Below are 17,420 nucleotides of genomic sequence, written 5' to 3' on the forward strand. Positions count from 1 at the left end.
CTATTTCTTGTTATACAAACAAATTCACTTAATGAATTTGATTTATATAATTAAATGATAATCTCCCCTGTTCACGTCACATTCAGTCTCTTTGTTTACTACACATTTAATTCATACTTATCCCTGACATTCATGATTTCAGTGCCCTCATATTTCAGTGATGGATGGCATTTTGTGTCTCAGAGTCACTGCTCGCTGTGTGTTGACTCAGCCGTGAGTCAGTCTGGTTGTGATGCTACTGGAGATGAACTTCCTGTACAGAGGATCCAGGCCAAAAAATTGTGCAGCGACGTAAAAAGAGCATAACTTTCACACAATGTTCAGCAAGTTTAGTTTTTTCTGTGACAGTAATCTGCAGAGTAATACAGTTACTCATACAGCCAAATTGTGTTGCATTAGCTTTGATGGTTGTGTACAGATGTGGACAATTTTCCTGTGAATAGGCCTTTTTCACAAGGCGTGTTGACATGTCACAGTAGGAAAAGCACAGTGACACAGTACACAGCAGTGTAAATAATAAAATGAATGATGCCTGAATCCCATTTAGCTGCTTCGGTTTCAGGGTCCTGATATATTGCACGCCGGCTCACTGTCACATTGTCACGGCTTACTGGGACACTTACATATAACGGAGCCATTGTTAATGTTATTAGTAACATATTAGGGGCGGGTCGTCCACTTATCAGAAGATAAGCAGTTCGATCCCCGGCTCCTCCAGTCCGCATGTCGAAGTGTCTAGATACTGAAGAGGCTGTGCCATCAGTGTATGAACGCATGTGTGAATGGGTGAATGTTGGCATGTAGCATAAAGCACTTTGAGTGGTCGCAAGACTAGAAAGGTGCTATATAAATACAGTCCATTTACCATTTACCTGTGATTGTCAAAAGTCAAAATGACTGCGATTGTCACTAGACAGAAGGCAGGTGCTTATGAACAAATAAGAACCAAACTATAGGGACTGAGTTTTAAAATATCTGACCTGTAAATATGAAGAATATCAGATTTCTTATTATGTCTCCAACTTACACACCTGCAACCATTTCCTTGCAGGATCCGCTGACTCACCCACACTTGTAGTATATATATGGGGTTTTTTTTTCTGTGATATTAATCTTACTGTCAAGCCCAACATACATATATATATTCATACACAAAAAGGGCTGCATGGAGATATTCTTACTGTTCTCGTTGATCATGTTTTTGTTCTTTCTTTCTTATTTTCTGATTAATTACATGCTCATGTAGTTCAAATTGGCACATAATCAGTGAGTGCTGGAGATGTGTCAACTTAATCAATTTATTCAAAAAGTCATTATCATCTATTTGGAAAATTAGCAGTGCTTCTGTATTCATGAAAAGTTGAAGATACATGGTATTTATCCAACTGCAAAAAAAACAAAAACAAACAAAAGCACATTTTGAAAAGTGCTAGTCAATTCGCTGAATATTTGGACATAAAACTGTATAAACTGAGCAGTTTTGAACATCAGTATCTGCTTCTAACCATAGTTTTACATATTTAAAATGTCTTTAACCACTCAAAACAGCTCAGACCAAACACTGTAAATTAAATGCACATAGTATTAAGTTCTATCTGCTCCCAGACAAAGCCCCCTGGCTACAAACAAGGTTAAATTAAAGAAGAAGAAGATCAAAAGGTTCAATTTCCAGCTAATACACTTCAGAGAGGAATGACTTGTTTGCTTCACCCGGCTACATCAAAGCCTGTTTAAAGCAGAGGCACAGGGCTTTTCCCTGGATGGAGGCTATGAGCTTCACTGGTCAGCGGATGATCAAGAAGGGAACCAACTACACTCACTTACTTGCTCTAAGAGAAAAACGCCAAAGGAATGTTAAATAAGCAGATAAGAATGACAGATATTTTGGGGCAGATTTAGGGGGGGGAAATGTTTTTTAGGGGTTTTCTTGGTCACTTGCATGTAACTTATAGCTTTTAATTGTTTCAATATTCTATAACATGTAGGTCTGTTATTGTAACAACTCTTGTTTCTCTTCTGTGTGACTTGCTGCTTAAATCAGTGCAGTGATATTTTTTCACTTCATTTCCCAGAGTTCACTTGTGTGTCCATTAATGTTTTTGTCCTGTTTTCTGATATTAAGTTACAGTTTCTGTATTTGGCACTCTTTTCTTTGTCTTTTCAGTTGTAATTGACGTCACTTCTCATGTTAACTGCCCATCCTTAAACTTAACTAGTCAATCAACCAGCCCAACTGTGAAAAAGCTGCCCCACATATCCCTCTCTGTGGACACCACTTCTGAGGAAAACCAACATTTTATTGCTTTTATTGGTCACAGGTCACTGAAAAAAATGGATATTGGATGAAAAATAGAAATAGTCTTCTTAAATCTGCATTTTGATTTTTTTATTTGCTTTTTTTTTGGGGGGGGGGGTTCTGTAAATACAACATTGACATATTATCACCTCATAAAGTTGATATGGTGAATGTATTACCTAATAATTCCTTATTTACACATCCAGTAGCAGACATGGAGCGATATCAGCATTCATGTGGAGTCGTTTTTGTGTCCATCTGATGAATGTAAATCCAATATTTACTCTGCTTTCAGCTCCGCTGTGCTCACCAGATAGTCACTAAATTAGTCTGTCTGTCATTTGGCGCTGGACAGGTTGCATTCAGCGAGTTTATCAGAGCCATTTTGCTGAAAACAGCTGCCTGATGTGTCTAGAAATGATGCAGATGAGCGCAGTGGGAGTGAACCAAAACAATGAACTGAAAGACACTAAAATGCTCTTTAGAGCTGAAGGGAAATACAGAGCTGGGTGATAATTCTCTGTGGGTTCATTACTATGAGCAACCTTTCACATTACATGTTTGATCCACTTAAATATAAAAATGTTTATTAGAGCAGCTTTAATCCTTATGGTGCAAAACTTTTGCATTTGGTCTGAGGGTGGCGCCAGAGGGTTGGTCATGTTTTACTTTAGACTAGGAAGGATAGGCTCAGTTTTTCAAGTCTGTCTTAAAACAATAATCTGGTGCCAATAAAACACTAAAAAAGGTTTTCCTCACTGTAATCATTCCTCCTGCTCATACTGGCTATTAAAAGATCCCCTTCAAATGTGCTTTCAACATATGTAATGGAGGCCAAAATCCACAGTGTGTCTACATAGTCATTTAGTGCAAAAATGCATTTAAAAGTTTATCTGAAGCTTATATGAGGCTGAACTCATCCTTTAAATCAAATTAGTTGTACTTTGTCAACGTTAGTACAGTTATGTTTTTTTTTTTATTAAGATGCAAGATTTTGTGCACAAAAACAGCAGATTATTGTAGACCGTCAAGGCAGATGTTTAGACTGAACAAACAGGTGTATCTAATTACATTAATTAGGTTTTCCTTCTTCCTGCTGTTGTAAACTGAGCCCTCGTTAATGTTGTCAGTCACACCTGAGCTTTTGCTGTGAGGAAGGTTTCCTGGAGGGACGTATTCATCAAACACATCATCATCCAGGTTGTACAAGTATGTATATTTTAAGCCAACAATACAATTAATGAATCACATAATCTGTCAATCAACTAATGTGTCCCAGACTTAGGAAACTGATCCAAAACATAGTGCAAAATGCTTAAATGTGTGGTTGTTTGGGAAAGAAACAGTGTTGTCATTATAATCTGAAAAGACAAATCACTAGAGCTGAAAGTCAATCAAAAGAAAATTATGTGATAATAATTTAAATTGATTAATTATTTAGGTCAGTTATCAAGCAGAAAGGCCAGATATTATCTGTGGAGGATTTTATGCTTTTCTTTGTTATATAATTGCAAACTAAATATCTTTGTTTTAAACTGTTGGTCAGATAAGTCAAGCAATTCAACTATTTTCTTAAATTTTACAGACTTAAATTTACTCAAAAATGCTGAAAAATAGTCTCAAGTCAAGTCAAGATTTAACATTTTCTTTCAACAGATGCTACAGTTCTGTCACAGCAACAGTCAAGACTTAACTGCCACTACACATGGGGTCATGTTTGGGCTTTTGGCACCTGTGTACACACACACACACACACACACACACACACACACTGTAGGTTAAACGTGTGGAAGTGGAAATGCCTTCACATGTGCTGTAACATACACACACACAGAGCTTGAGAATAAATCCTGCTGCTGCTGCTGAGGGACAACAGAGGTCACAACATCATCTGAGACCTTTCACCCTAAATTCAACTGACAACAATTCACACTGAAGAACTGAATGTAAACGGTGCTGCTTAACTGTACTTAAAGAGGTCTTGTCAGGTGTGTCGGTTCTTGACATTTGACACTCCACCATCACAATTTCCCACAAAATCGATGTAATTCTGAAAGTCTTAAAACATCTGAATGTTCCCAAAGCTTCCTAAAGGTTTAATCTGTTTCCTGGCTATTGTATTGGTTGACATTACAATATATTGTTGCTGTTATTGTGTCCACCGCCTGTAAGAACTGAACACAACTTTAAAGCACAGGTAAACAAATGGCTGCTCTCCTTCAGGCTGCTGTCATTCAAACAGTTAGTAAGTAACCCTGTTTGATGTGACTTCTTTTAAAAAATCACCTCAACAAATCTTAATTAAGATTGTATCATCATCTATTTATACAAACAAAGGTTTAAGCTCAGTATCCTTTAGAGACAAATATCTCTGAAATCTTCTTATACACTGACTTTAAAGTATTTGTTGTTACTTTGCTGTTCGCTCATGAAAACAATCAAGGAGTCTGCACTTTGCTTACTGTCCAAAAAGCATCAAAGAAAGCAGTAAAAAGTCTCTCCAAGACATTTTGTTGACCTTGTTCTGCTTTTTTAACACACTTTTGCACATTGTGGAGAGCAGAGCAAGGTTAAAAAAATGCCTTGAAAATATTGTTTTTCAGTCTCTTTTTTTACCTTCAAGCAAAGTGCAGATTGTTTTTATTTGGTCTCATGAAAACATGAAAAATAAGAATCTGTGCACCTACTAATAATTACATTCAGGGATTGATCAGACACAACAGTGTCCAGAGAAGACATAAGATTAATGAAATATGAAACTTCTTTTCTTTTTTTTTTTTATTTAATATTACAAGAAGATTTTTAAAAAAAAAACAGTTTTACTTTCTTTCTTAAAGCTTTTAGTGCAACTTATCAAACAAAACAAAACATGTTTTAATATTTTAAAGGAAGATTAAGAATTAAATCTATTTAATGGATGATTACATTTATTTAACCTTTTTGCATTTATGAAACAAAAGATAAGTGATTCATTGCCTATAAGCTGGTTAGTGTTATCACCACATTGACTGAGGTGAGTGTTTGGTTAAGCTGATACAGTACGCGGTTATCCTTCAACAAAGATAAGAATCATTAGGGCTTCGTCTTCATGGTTGTGGTCAAACATGCCTGAGAATGTGTCACATTGGTGGGTCAGAGGTCGTTTCTCAGGTTAAATCCCACTTTGTCATGACTAGAAACTGTAAGAGTTCAACCCCACTGCAACAATGTGAGCCACCAAGGATCAAGAGGAACGCTGAATGACCTTTTTTGACTTTCCATTCATACAAAACAATGCAGTTCAATAGGAGATTATGTTGTAACCAAGCTAAATGGAGCTGGTTTTGAAAGAAGATAGATTAAATAAAGAATGGGGAGGATAAAAATAACTTACTAGCAGTGTGGCTCTAGGAATGGCAGTGTTGATCGGTCCACCACTTTGATCCAGACTAGAATATCTCAACAATTATAAATTGGATTAGCATAAAATGTTTACAGATATTCATGGTCCCCAGAGGGTGAATTCTAATGAATTTGGTGATCCTATGACTTATCCTGTAGCACCACCAGCAGGTCAAAGTTTTCACATAAATATCTCAATATCTCCTAGATGGACTGGCACAAAATTTTTTAGAAACATTCATGGTTCCCAGATGATGATTAATGAATTAATTAATTAATTTTGTGTGTGTGTGTGTGTCTTAAGATTTGACACACAATCATAAGCTCATAGGTTTAGGGGGAATTATTTCCTGCACCATTTTCTGACAAATTCTGATTCTGGTCCAGAGTTGACCCACCTTGAAAAGGCAGCTCCACTTTCCTCTATGCCCGACCCCCTGACCTCTCCACCCCCAACACTCAACCTAAACTGATCCAGGTCGCTATGGCCATTTGGTCCAAATGTGCCAATTCTCAGCCAAAATCAGCACACCCAAAAAAAACCCAAAAAAAAAAGCTAAATCTGGCAACCATTACCGGGCCAGAGCTGCCAGAACCACAGCCGAGCGCTCCAACACTTAGCCACAATCGGCCCAAGAAATAAACAAGAAACCTTTTGCTTCAATCACAAAAAATAAATCCTCCAGTGTTTGATCTTCTCATCTCTGACCAAGTAAAACACTGGCTTTGAATCAAAGTACATATCTGCCTCTGAGTGTTTTCAAGTGAGCTTTGGAAAAAAACACTAAACATAAATTTTGCTGTGAAACTACTGAAAACAGATTTGAATTATCATGAGACAACAGTTGTATTCTAACACATTAACAGACAACTGAGGATGTAGATAACACATTGAACAGAAATGACAAACAGTAGCAATTAATATTCAAGGGTGGAAGCAATTGTTTATCACAATATACTGTCATTTTGAGCATGTTTTAATGATTTCTCTAATGCACATAATGATATTTAAATGTTTTTAATGAACCCCTTTATGTCCTGCAGCTCTTAGTCTGATTCTGTTTTCTGACGCAAACATGCTTCAGCTTCAACCCATTTCCAGTGTGAGACATTTCCAAGGCCCCTTAACACTCTCTGTAAAAGCAGGGCAGGGATTAAAAGTGAGTCCAGAGGCAGAGAGAGTGATTTTTGGAGCAGTACGTCAAGAAAACCAGATGCACCTGTGCCCAATTAATCTTTCTTTACACTTATGTGCTTTAGCAAACACTGCAAGGACAATCTGAGGTTATAAAAGGAAGAAGATAGAGGAAACATCCACCTGAGACTGCACTTTTGTCCAAGGATGGGAAGACTGAGACTGGCAACAGTGGAGCAAAATTTCTATTTTATTTGTTGTTGTTGATACAAACAAGAATACCCTCTTTCAATGTCAAACTATCTGCTATCACACATCAACTCTGGTTCTTTGAAAATGGAAATTTGTGCCAGAGCGGATCCTTTTATCCTTGTGTCTTGCAAAATCCTTAAGATATTCTTCTGTCACAAGCAGGTGTTCAGTATCTTCTTAATAATTAAATAAAAGTTAGGATGACTGTGCAGATATTTCCTCTTTCAACAATTTAGACATGTGCAAGGATGGCATACAAATTACCTCCATGATCACGCCGATGTGGGAAAAATCTTAACATTTTAACACTCTGCAAATAAGCGGTTCCTAATTTTAAAATCAACAAAACCCAAGAGGGGGAATTATGGCCTCTTAAGTGCACAAAATGAAACATTTATTTATTTTGTTGACAGAATATTAGCTTGGCCATGAACCTGCCACTTTGATCATGTTTACTTTCTATTGGAGCCATCTGATCAATTTAGATCTTGTTGATAATTGTCATATTCACACTGCTTTTCACCAGGCTTCCTTCTTGAAAAAAAAAATTTGAATAAGATGAATGAATGAGATGGATTCAGTGTAAACTACCACAACAAGCAGATTACATCACTAAAAGCGGCCTGTTTGAAGAGTGTATTTATTTGAACAGGTGCCAACTCTCACGCTCTCTCCACCTCTTCATCACAACACCCTTACATGTAAACACAGAGGAGGAGCCAAAGAATGTGATCAATGGCGAAGCTGCAGGTGCACAGATCTATAAAAGACCATCAGAATCTGAATGTACCTCACACAGGTATCTGGTTACATACAGGTGAGCGGACAGCAGCCGCAGCTCTCTCTGCATGTGTCTTTTTTTCCCTTCATTCTTGTCTGAAATTTTACTCTGCAGCTAACCACCAAAAACTGAGTCCTGCCTTCTGATGTACAGCTGATTGCCTCAATTGTCTGCTTTGTTCTCTACAGATTGTGGTGCTAAGATGAAGGCCATCCAGGTGATTTCCTTGACTCTGCTGTGCGTTCTCGCAGCCAATGCTCAGCTCTTGAAGTTCGGCAAATGTCCCAAACTCGATGTTCAGGCCAACTTTGATGCCACCAGGGTGAGTACTAAACCTTTTTTTATCTTTTTTTCCTGTGCTACTAATTAATAATCTGTACAGTGTGAGACATATACACTTTAAGTGTACAAACATGCCTAATAACCAAATATTCACTCCTGCAGTATTTCTTTTTTTCTCAATGTGTGAAATGATGTGTTTCCTCTGCAGTACATCGGTAGATGGTATGAGATCAAGAAGCTGCCAACAGCCTTCCAGAAAGGTGAGTGCGGCACTGCCACCTACAGCCTGAAGAGCCCCGGAGTCATCGGCGTCCTCAACAGGGAGCTTCTGTGAGTACATGCTTCATAAATGTCTCAATTTATACTTCAGGTTTTGAGAATACGCTTGAATAAAGTTCAGCTTAAACTCTTAAGATTTCTGGAACTATAACACCTCACACAGTCACAGTCCTTGAAATAAAAATTTACAGAGCAAATAAAGGTCTTTTATTCCTTGAAATGAGTGTGTAAATCAAGAAAACAGCACTGATGAGTGTTTCCACAAAGGGTTGTCTATTGCTATTCTGGTTTAGGCCTTTTTTTTCTTTTTTTTTAAAGCTACATTTTACACATTTTCATCAGGTGTATTGAATATCCTTCACAGACTGATCTTGTAAAAAGTACAGTATCAAATTTATGTAATGAAAGCACATGGTGAAAAAGTCTTGTTCCTTTCAGTTTTAACCGTCTTTATTTCTTTTTTATTTAGTGACGATGGAACCACTAATTCTATTGTTGGCTCTGCCAAGGCCAAGGACCCTGCTGAGCCTGCCAAGCTGGAGGTCTCCTTCTTTGAAAGTAAAGATGTCTAACATATTACAAAAATTGTAACATTTAAGAGAAGTCTTGTGTGCAGAATATTCCAGCAGCTTTGACTCCTTTATACTCTCCTCTCCTGCAGCATCTCCCCCTGGTCCCTACTGGGTGCTTTCTTCCGACTACGAGGGTCACTCTCTGGTCTACGGCTGCACAGACTTCGGCCTGTTCCGCATGGAGTTTGCCTGGATCCTGAGCAGAGAGCCCACACTGTCTGAGGAGACCACCGAGCAGTTGCACGGCATCCTGTCCGCCGCTGGAGTCAATGTAAACAAGCTGGTCGTCACCAACCAGGATCCCACATACTGCAGTGCAATGACCCAGTAAACAGAAATACTCCTGACTCAGCCGACAGGCCTGTGAGACACAGGACGACTTGTTGGATTAAAGATATGACACACTACTGTATGCAGTATCTGGAATGTCTGACCCTGTCGATGTTACGCAACGTTAATGCAATAAACCTGTAGAAACAAGTGCACGTTAATGTGTCTTTTGTTTTTAACCCTGGGCTCATTCTACTCTTTAAAAACTCTGTAAAAAATGGAGCACCACAAGGTATTATTAAACCCATTCATAAATATCTAAAAAACATTGTTATTTTGACTATTTTACAGCAGCAATACTTTGCTTTTATTGGTCTAATTTCTCATGTACTCGCTGCTTCTGAGCATCGTAGGGCTTCTTTTCTTGAATGCAAATTTTCCTCATGGTTTCACATCAGCGTTATGGAGTTTGCACACAGCCGTATTAGCTGCAGAATGAAGGAGTAAGTTACAGGTAGTAATGCGTTATAGTGTATGTGCTTATACAGTAGGAAATTAATGTGTATCGGTCATGTATTTAGGATAAAAGTTTCTTCTCTTGGTTAAGAATTATCACTAACAATACAAAAAAAACAGCCCCTTTAACCACAACTTACAATTGCAAATTCAACATCTGGAATGCAAAAAAGACATAACAGTGCATAATCTGCTCATCTTGGGTTGGTGTGTCTTATACAGTATGCCCCCCACCCACACTCTCCTCCCTCTCCCCCCTCTTATGTCTGCTATAATGCTTCTACACACAGACATACGCACGTCTCCTGCACACATACAAGATAAAGCGTTAAGAATTTAAGCCAATTAATTCATAGCTGCAGCATGACAAGTTATTTTAAATGATAAGGGCTAATGATCTCTAGATGAACTGGGGAGATACAGACTGACAGTTGTAAATGAGCACATGATGTTGCACACAGTACAGCATGTACTTCATATAAATCATTGATCACTATGTGCAAATTACTGTCATTACTGCCATCCACCTTTGTTGTGACTATATGGACCAAAGAGACATCAAGCAGGGCCATGACCAATATATTATAGCAAAAGTATGTGTGTGCTTAATCAATATTGTACATCCACAGAGACCCACAGAACAGAAACCACAACATGCACCTCAGTTTTACCAACTTTATTGCTTTGACCTTGCATTAGGCATACAGTGAGATGTATAATGTGTGCAATCACAATGCATAGGACACAGCAGTCTGTAGGCTAAATCCAGACTGTCATAGTCCGTTTACTGGTTCATGGCGCTGCAGTAATCTGCATCCTGGTTGGTGGTGAGCAGCTTGTCCACTCTGACTCCGATGGAGGACAGAGTGCTGTGCAGCTCCTCAATGGTCTCCTCAGGGAGAGTTGGCTGCCTGCTCATGATCCAGGCGAACTCCACGTGTAGCACACCGAGGTCGGTGCAGCTGTAGACCAGAGAGTAGTTGTCGTAGTCGGTGGACAGAACCCAGTAAGGGGCAGCGGGAGAGTCTGGAGAGGTGGAGAGAGACAATATTTTTAAAGATGATGCTCAACCACAGTGTTGGAATAATATGTTTCTGGTTTCCCAGAGAGGGTTTGTGTTAAATTAGGAGTTCTTACTCTCAAAGAAGGAGACCAGGAGCTTGGCAGGCTCAGAGGGGTCTTTAGCCACTGCAGAGCCACTGATGGAGTTAATGGTCCCATCAGCACTAACAAAGATAAACAGTAAAATGTCAAAAGACAGGCAATTAGTAACGGTGACACAAACAGCGGAAACTACAGCATCTGACTCCTTTCAAGTTCAAGTTTTAAAGAGTGAAACACTTATTTAAATCAACAAGCAGCATTAAACATCTTTGACAGGCAGTAAAATAGATCTTGGTCTTAGTTGTAGTTCCAAAATTTTAATTTTTATTTATCAAAATCTTCAAGAATATGTGTGAATATGCCTCAAATGGTTATAACCAAATGAAAAACTGTTTTACTCACAGCAGCTCTCTGTTGAGGACACCAACAACTCCAGGGCTCAACAGGCTGTAAGTGGCGGTGCTGCATTCGCCCTTCTGGAAGGCATGCGGCAGTCTCTGGATATCGTACCACGTGCCGAGATACTGCAGAGATGGCACAAGGAACATAAGGGCATGAAGTAAAATTCACAGTTGATGAAGAACATCTTGAGGCAAGTTTTTGTTTAGCAAGACAAATGGTCCATCCTGGGAGGCCTGGTTTGTTTTATGTAGGAGTTTAAAAAATATATATAGTAAATGGTTTTGTATTCACCCTTGCAGCATCAAAGTTCTCCTGAACAGCAGGCTTGGGGCATCTTCCTGGCATGATGACCTGAGCGTTGGCCGCCAGAACGGACAGCAGTGTCAGGGAAATCACCTGGATGGCATTCATCTTTCCTCCACAACCTGTAGAGATTTTTTTTAAAGTCAATTATTCAGTTTTAAACATGAAAAATGAAAAGCATCATTAATGTATTGAGAGGAGAGGAGAATCACAGGTGCCACCTGCTTACCTATATTACCGGGTAGCAGTGAAATTCAGATTTTTTTGAGGTGTATTTATAGGCTTACATCAGTTATTAGGTTCTGCAGCCCCTCCTCCCTATTTACACGTGAAGCTATTTTGAGAAAATTGAGGAGTGTGAGAATTGGCATCTGTCCACACAAGTATTTTGTGTTTAAACAGGCCTGTGACAGAGAAGCATTCACAGGTTAGTAGTGTGATTGTGAGATTACCGTAAAACACTGAAGCACAAAAACAAATGAATGAATGAATGAATGAATAAATGAACAAACGAATTTAAGCAAATCATTAGAGAGGTAATAATGATACATACTATGACATTTTCTTGGTGATACCAGTGCTATGGGGTAACAGTGATATCACAAAAAATGAGTCCACAGTTGATCTACAAGTAGTTTTTAGCAACGTTTGTGGTGCAGCACCAGAGGTGGCAGCGCCGGTCAGCCGGTCGGTCGGTCGGTCCACCACTGAGTGAAATATCTCAGCAACTGTTGGATTGATTGCCATTAAAATTTGGTACAGACATTCAAGGTTTATAAAGGGTGTAAGCTAGTGAATTTGGTGGTCCTTTCTTCTACTGCCACCATTAGGTTGGTATTTCTGGGGTTTTTTTGGTGAAATGTCTCAACAGCTATTGGTTGGATTGCAATGAAATTTGGTACGCATTCACATCCCCCATAGGGTGATCCCAAAAATGTTCTTCTTTTTAAATAAGGTTTTCATCTGGTCAGTGTTTTAATGTATCCAATACTTTGGTTTATGACCAAATACCTGAGAAACAAATGACATTCCCATCAGCCCTTAGCCTAGATGTACTTTGTGATTAGTGCTAATTAGCAAATGTTAGCATGCTAACACACTAAACTAAGGTAAATGGTAAACAACTTGCTAAACATCAGCATGTTAGCACTGTCATAATTGTGAGCATATTAGCTTACATTAGCGTTGTTAACAATGAATGTTGGCCTACCATTTAAACCCAAAGAAAGATCAAAACTCTGTCAAACTGAGTGAAATGATTCATATATATCTTTTACCAAATGTCCTGCAAATCATTTCACTTTTCATTTCGACTTTTTCTCGCTTTTTCTCATCTTCAAAGCCCTCAAAAACATTTTGCTACAGGGTTTCCCTTCGACTCCGATCTCCAGGTGTTTGATCAGCCCACTTGAGACTGATGTCACACAGAGGTCAAAATAGGCAATTCTTCTTTTACTGATGCAGACATGGGATGAGTGCTTCTTCAGTAGATTGAAAAGAAGATTGCATGCCAAGAAATATAGGCTATCTCGATAAAATGAGCTTTAAGACCTATAATTGTTTTTATAATCACCTGCCTTCAATCTGGGAGGGGGATTACGTATTTTACGGCTTTGGTGGTTGTCATCTAACTAAAAAAAGCAGCACATGTTAATAGTATTTGTTGAGCGAGTTATCATTAAAGACATTAATTGTTTCAGGTATTTACTGAATGTAGCCTCATAAATCTAGGATCTAAGGCTTTTCAGTTATTTCAGGGATTCTTGATCCTAAAGAATCCTACTACCCAGGATCACACGGTAATCAAGACCTAAACAAGATTTCCATCAGGCGTAAAGGGCGTAAAAGCTTCAACCTTAGAGGGATTAAACATTCAGTACAGTAGTCATTTGATGGGCAAAAAATGTACAGTTGGTGATCCGGACACCAGATTGTTACTGTAGGCTAATTAGAACATGGACACGTCCCTGTGCTGACCCATTGAATTTATAGCCAGTGCCTGTTTCCTGAGGTTAAACCTGTTCTTATCCCTTCGCCTCACTGTGACTCTATAATGCTGGGTGCAAACAAGACGGACAGAAATCCCTTATAAAAAGCTTACACCCAGGAGATTCCTAAATTAGCGGTTTACATGTCCTAATGCTCTGTTCCCTTAATTCCTAAATCCTTTATTAGTCTTTTTTTTTTCTAAGTAAAAAATGTTCAACCTTGCTTGTCTGCTGTCCTTGCTGTCCTCCTCTGATTATGGCTAATTATTGTAATTAAACTAAAGGTGTATAAATACCAATATAATACCATTTATTATATATATATAGATATAGATAGATATAGATATATTATAATAATAATATTGCACATATATCATCTGATGTTATTATACTGTTTATTTTCCTTCCATTGTTCCTGCTGTTTCTCTTAGTCGGTGTCACAGCTACCATTAATATAGCTACTACCAACAAATAGCAACGTTAACAGTAATAATGGCATTCATAAAAATATTAAAGATGATGATAATACAATTAAATTTTGCATCTGTGCTTTTAATTTCCTTTATTAAAATTGTATTCTTATTTTATATTTAATTTTTTCATTCATGCATTTTCTTGGTTTTATGTATTTTTGTAAAGTCATTTTTAACTTGTTTCTGACTAAATATCCATAAACTACCCATTAGTGGTAAATTAATGTAGTATTTTGTAGTTTGAGTTTTGTTTATTTGATTGAAATCAAATGAATGACATACAACAATGGAAATTAATATGTATCAAAAAAAATCCCAAGAGCTTATCCTTTTGGATTTAATTATTATGTCATTTATTATGTATTATGTTATTATGTTAAAAATTACTTCTACCTACCGTAAATAACAAAATAAATTCACACTGTTTAAGATATATGCTGTATAAATAGTGTACTGTGTAATATATACTGACAACATGACATGACAAGATGGTAGAGATTAAAATCTTTGTTAAATATGCGTGACAGGACTTTAAGGAAGATGTCATTTTAAACAAATGGGTAAAAGAGTTCCATAAATTAGGACCTCTATATCTGATTGAGAATTTGTCTCTGCAACATGTTTGGTAAGGTGAAGATAAAATGACTGGTTGAGTAGGAATTAATCTGTAAATTAGTTTGAAGGGTGTATTAGTAGTTAGTTAGTAGTAGTAATAGTTATTTTTTCCTAGGTATTAATAGGTTAAAGGTATTCATACATCAGCCAAAGAAAAACACACCATCAAGAGTCAAAGACTCCATGATCATATCCCATTGTCATAAAAGCTGAAAGTAATGCAGTTGTTCTGGTGATGATGTGTGTCCCCTCTTGGCCACTTTGTCTTTTTATTCATATGTATATTTGGGGGGGGGGGGGGCAAATTTTTAGTGTTCAGTAAAGTGACAGTAGAGAGCAGAAGGGGAGAGCGAGGTGGAGAGGTGACATGCAGCGGACATTGCAGTTATGTGGTAGGGATGTGCAGAGGGCCCAGTATTTGTGTTTGTATCTGTATTTGTTGAGGCAGCAAAATTATTTTGTATTTGTATTTGTATTCGAATAAAAGTGGAAAGAGGCTTAAAAATCCTGTTTTTGTTTTTGTTTTTGTCTTTATTACGCTTTTAATTTTAGAGAATTAAAGTGTTACAATGAAAGTGTCCATGAACAAACTACCTTACGAAGGAGGTCCCCACACTGAGTCTCGAACTGGTCTCCCAGACCATAGACGACTGCACTGACTACTGAACTAAAACTATAGTCACCGCCTCATTGCAGACAGACCTCTACCTATTTATACATCCATAACACAGAGACAGCACAGTGTATAACATGAAGGGAAGAACTTCAAAGGTGATTCTTGCTTTGCACTTTTCATTTATTTCTTTTCTTTTTCCCACCTAACTTTGTGGAAAGGAGAAGGGGAAAAAAAGGTTACGGAGAGTTCCTTGGGAGCACTTCACGTGTGTCAGTAGCTCAGCTTTATCTCTGGGGAACAACCCCAACTTCTGGAGTGATGTCCAAATTAGGAAATGTGCATCATGTAGCAGGTGGATGTGACTCCCCTCGTTGAGACCTGCTGATACACGTAACAGTGGAGCAGAGGAGAGAGACTGAGATAGTGACATAACCAACCTGTGTGCTGGTATCATAGACTGTAAAAAATATGGACATAGTCACCGTGACGTCACCCATTAGTTTTGAACTGCCGTTTTGAGGCCTCAAGTGTAGCGATTTGACCATTGCCATCTTGGATTTGGCCGTCGCCATGTTTGATTTTTGGAACCAGAAGTTACCATATTTGGGCGAGAGGGTGGAGCTGACCATAGCGCTAGCTGCTAGCTTGGTTAGCACGGTGCATTTACAATCTATGGTTAACAGTGATAATGCTAATGCTAATGCTAATTTTCGCTAGCGAAAAACAGGCCTAAAACCATTAAAACAAAATGTACTCACCGGAAAAACTAATCATCCGACTCATTGATTGGTATTTTATTACAACTACCACAATGTTACAATTAACTTTAGTAAGCTGAAAACACACTGTGCAATAGCAGCAGCTACACCTATACACAATGGTTACATTACGTAAGCAACCTTGTCGCCATGGTAGCGACTTGTCAATCACATCTGAGCCACGCCCTAAAGCATACGCTGCTTTATCATCTATTTTACTCTAATGGGGCCATAATTTACAAAATGAACATCATGCTGTATTGAAGAAGACTTGAAACTAGCGATTGAGACCATAAACTCATTAGGAAACCATTTACTGAGGTAATAAATCAAGTGAGAAGTAGGGTTATTTTCTCATAGACTTCGTTACAATCGGACCTCTTTTTGCAGCCAGTGAAGTCGCCCCCTGATGGCTACTAGATAGAATACAGGTTTTTGGCACTTCCGCATTGGCTTCATTTTTCAGCCCCGGAGCTTGCCGCTGGGCTGGTATTTGACATGTTTTTTTTTTTTCTTCCTGAAAACAAATTATTTTGTAAAAAATTTGTATGAAACAAATATTCATAAAAAATCCACTATTTGTGCTTTGCTGAATAACATATTTGTATTCAGGCACACCCCTATTATGTGGCAGGCGTCTTAACCAGTAGGCTGCCAGTGCACCCTTGGCCATTTTGTTAAGGGGTTTGTTCACAGAACAGTAAAGTCCCCAAGTAACAAATCATGTGGCTTTAACTTAATATTTAAATTAAATAACCAGAAAGTGTGAGAGGTTCGGGAACAATTTGAAAGAACATTAGAGACACACACACACACACACACACATACCGACAGACATCCAGCAGCAGGTCTGAACACTGACGTCACTGAGAGGTCACAGCAGAATGGTCCAGCTTATTAAAGTTAATGGTCATGCCACTGTTACGTACACAAATTGCAGCTCTGTCCAGCTCTGATGTGCAGAATGGCATCTCTCCACAGACAACTCTTCAACTATAAATTGTGCTACAGCAGCATTTGCCACTCCAGGTTTCATTCCTGCACACTAAAACAAGAGGATGAGGCTGCACTGTGGGCACCTGATCACCAAACCTGGACGATGTCCTGTAATGGTGTGGTGAGTGTTTTGCTGGCACTCATTAGGTCCCTCAATATGAGCATCATTTGGATGTCACAGTGTATGCAAGCCTTGTTGCTGACCAGGTGCACCTCTTCATGTCCAAAATTTTGTCAGAGGGATAGCTCCAGAAGGTTAATGAGCTGCATGGTGCTCATCACCAGAAGATAATGTGGGGAATATAACAGTAACAAATTTCATGACAATCCATCCAACAGTTGTTGAGATCAGTTTGGACCAAACTGGTCAACCGACCAACTGAGCCAGTTAGTGAGACTAA

At 38.4% G+C, this 17,420-nt stretch overlaps 2 protein-coding genes across 8 annotated transcripts; one reads left to right on the forward strand and one right to left on the reverse strand.

Moving 5' to 3' along the window:
• The first annotated feature begins 3,397 nt into the window (after positions 1-3,397).
• Positions 3,398-9,459, forward strand: LOC122993132 (apolipoprotein D-like). Of its 3 annotated transcripts, XM_044367021.1 has the most exons (6): positions 3,431-3,505; positions 7,776-7,881; positions 8,034-8,167; positions 8,336-8,457; positions 8,876-8,964; positions 9,068-9,459. In XM_044367021.1, the coding sequence occupies exons 2-6, from the start codon at positions 7,800-7,802 to the stop codon at positions 9,307-9,309; spliced, it is 669 nt and encodes a 222-aa protein (XP_044222956.1). In that variant the 5' UTR covers positions 3,431-3,505; positions 7,776-7,799; the 3' UTR covers positions 9,310-9,459. The 3 variants fall into 3 exon arrangements, with proteins under 3 accessions (XP_044222957.1, XP_044222958.1, XP_044222956.1); XM_044367022.1 differs by lacking the exon at positions 7,776-7,881 and having other exon boundaries at positions 3,398-3,505; XM_044367023.1 differs by lacking the exon at positions 7,776-7,881 and having other exon boundaries at positions 3,403-3,496.
• A 970-nt stretch (positions 9,460-10,429) lies between these two features.
• LOC122993998 (apolipoprotein D-like) lies at positions 10,430-16,120 on the reverse strand. 5 transcript variants are annotated; one of them, XM_044368489.1, is made up of 5 exons: positions 16,024-16,120; positions 11,562-11,695; positions 11,271-11,392; positions 10,902-10,990; positions 10,430-10,790 (listed from the first exon to the last, which is right to left on the reverse strand). In XM_044368489.1, exons 1-5 carry the CDS (start codon positions 16,046-16,048, stop codon positions 10,549-10,551), a joined length of 612 nt encoding a protein of 203 aa, XP_044224424.1. In that variant the 5' UTR covers positions 16,049-16,120; the 3' UTR covers positions 10,430-10,548. The 5 variants fall into 5 exon arrangements, with proteins under 5 accessions (XP_044224424.1, XP_044224426.1, XP_044224429.1 ...); XM_044368491.1 differs by lacking the exon at positions 16,024-16,120 and adding an exon at positions 15,748-15,952; XM_044368494.1 differs by lacking the exon at positions 16,024-16,120 and adding an exon at positions 12,784-13,184.
• Between the last annotated feature and the right edge of the window lie 1,300 nt (positions 16,121-17,420).

Source organism: Thunnus albacares, chromosome 12 (genome assembly GCF_914725855.1).
Source record: "Thunnus albacares chromosome 12, fThuAlb1.1, whole genome shotgun sequence".
Classification (NCBI taxonomy): Eukaryota; Metazoa; Chordata; class Actinopteri; order Scombriformes; family Scombridae; genus Thunnus; species Thunnus albacares.

Bases quoted from the DNA above. Each gene is read 5' to 3' on its own strand.
- LOC122993132 (XM_044367021.1), top strand. From the start codon at position 7,800: ATGGCGAAGCTGCAGGTGCACAGATCTATAAAAGACCATCAGAATCTG. The intron at 8,458-8,875 runs GTGAGTACATGC...TTTTTTATTTAG, and splicing joins GTCCTCAACAGGGAGCTTCT to TGACGATGGAACCACTAATT. The intron at 8,965-9,067 runs GTAAAGATGTCT...CCTCTCCTGCAG, and splicing joins GGAGGTCTCCTTCTTTGAAA to CATCTCCCCCTGGTCCCTAC.
- LOC122993998 (XM_044368489.1), bottom strand. From the start codon at position 16,048: ATGAGTCGGATGATTAGTTTTTCCG. The intron at 11,696-16,023 runs GTGAGTACATTT...AAATCTCTACAG, and splicing joins TCGGATGATTAGTTTTTCCG to GTTGTGGAGGAAAGATGAAT. The intron at 10,991-11,270 runs GTGAGTAAAACA...TATCTTTGTTAG, and splicing joins GTCCTCAACAGAGAGCTGCT to TGCTGATGGGACCATTAACT.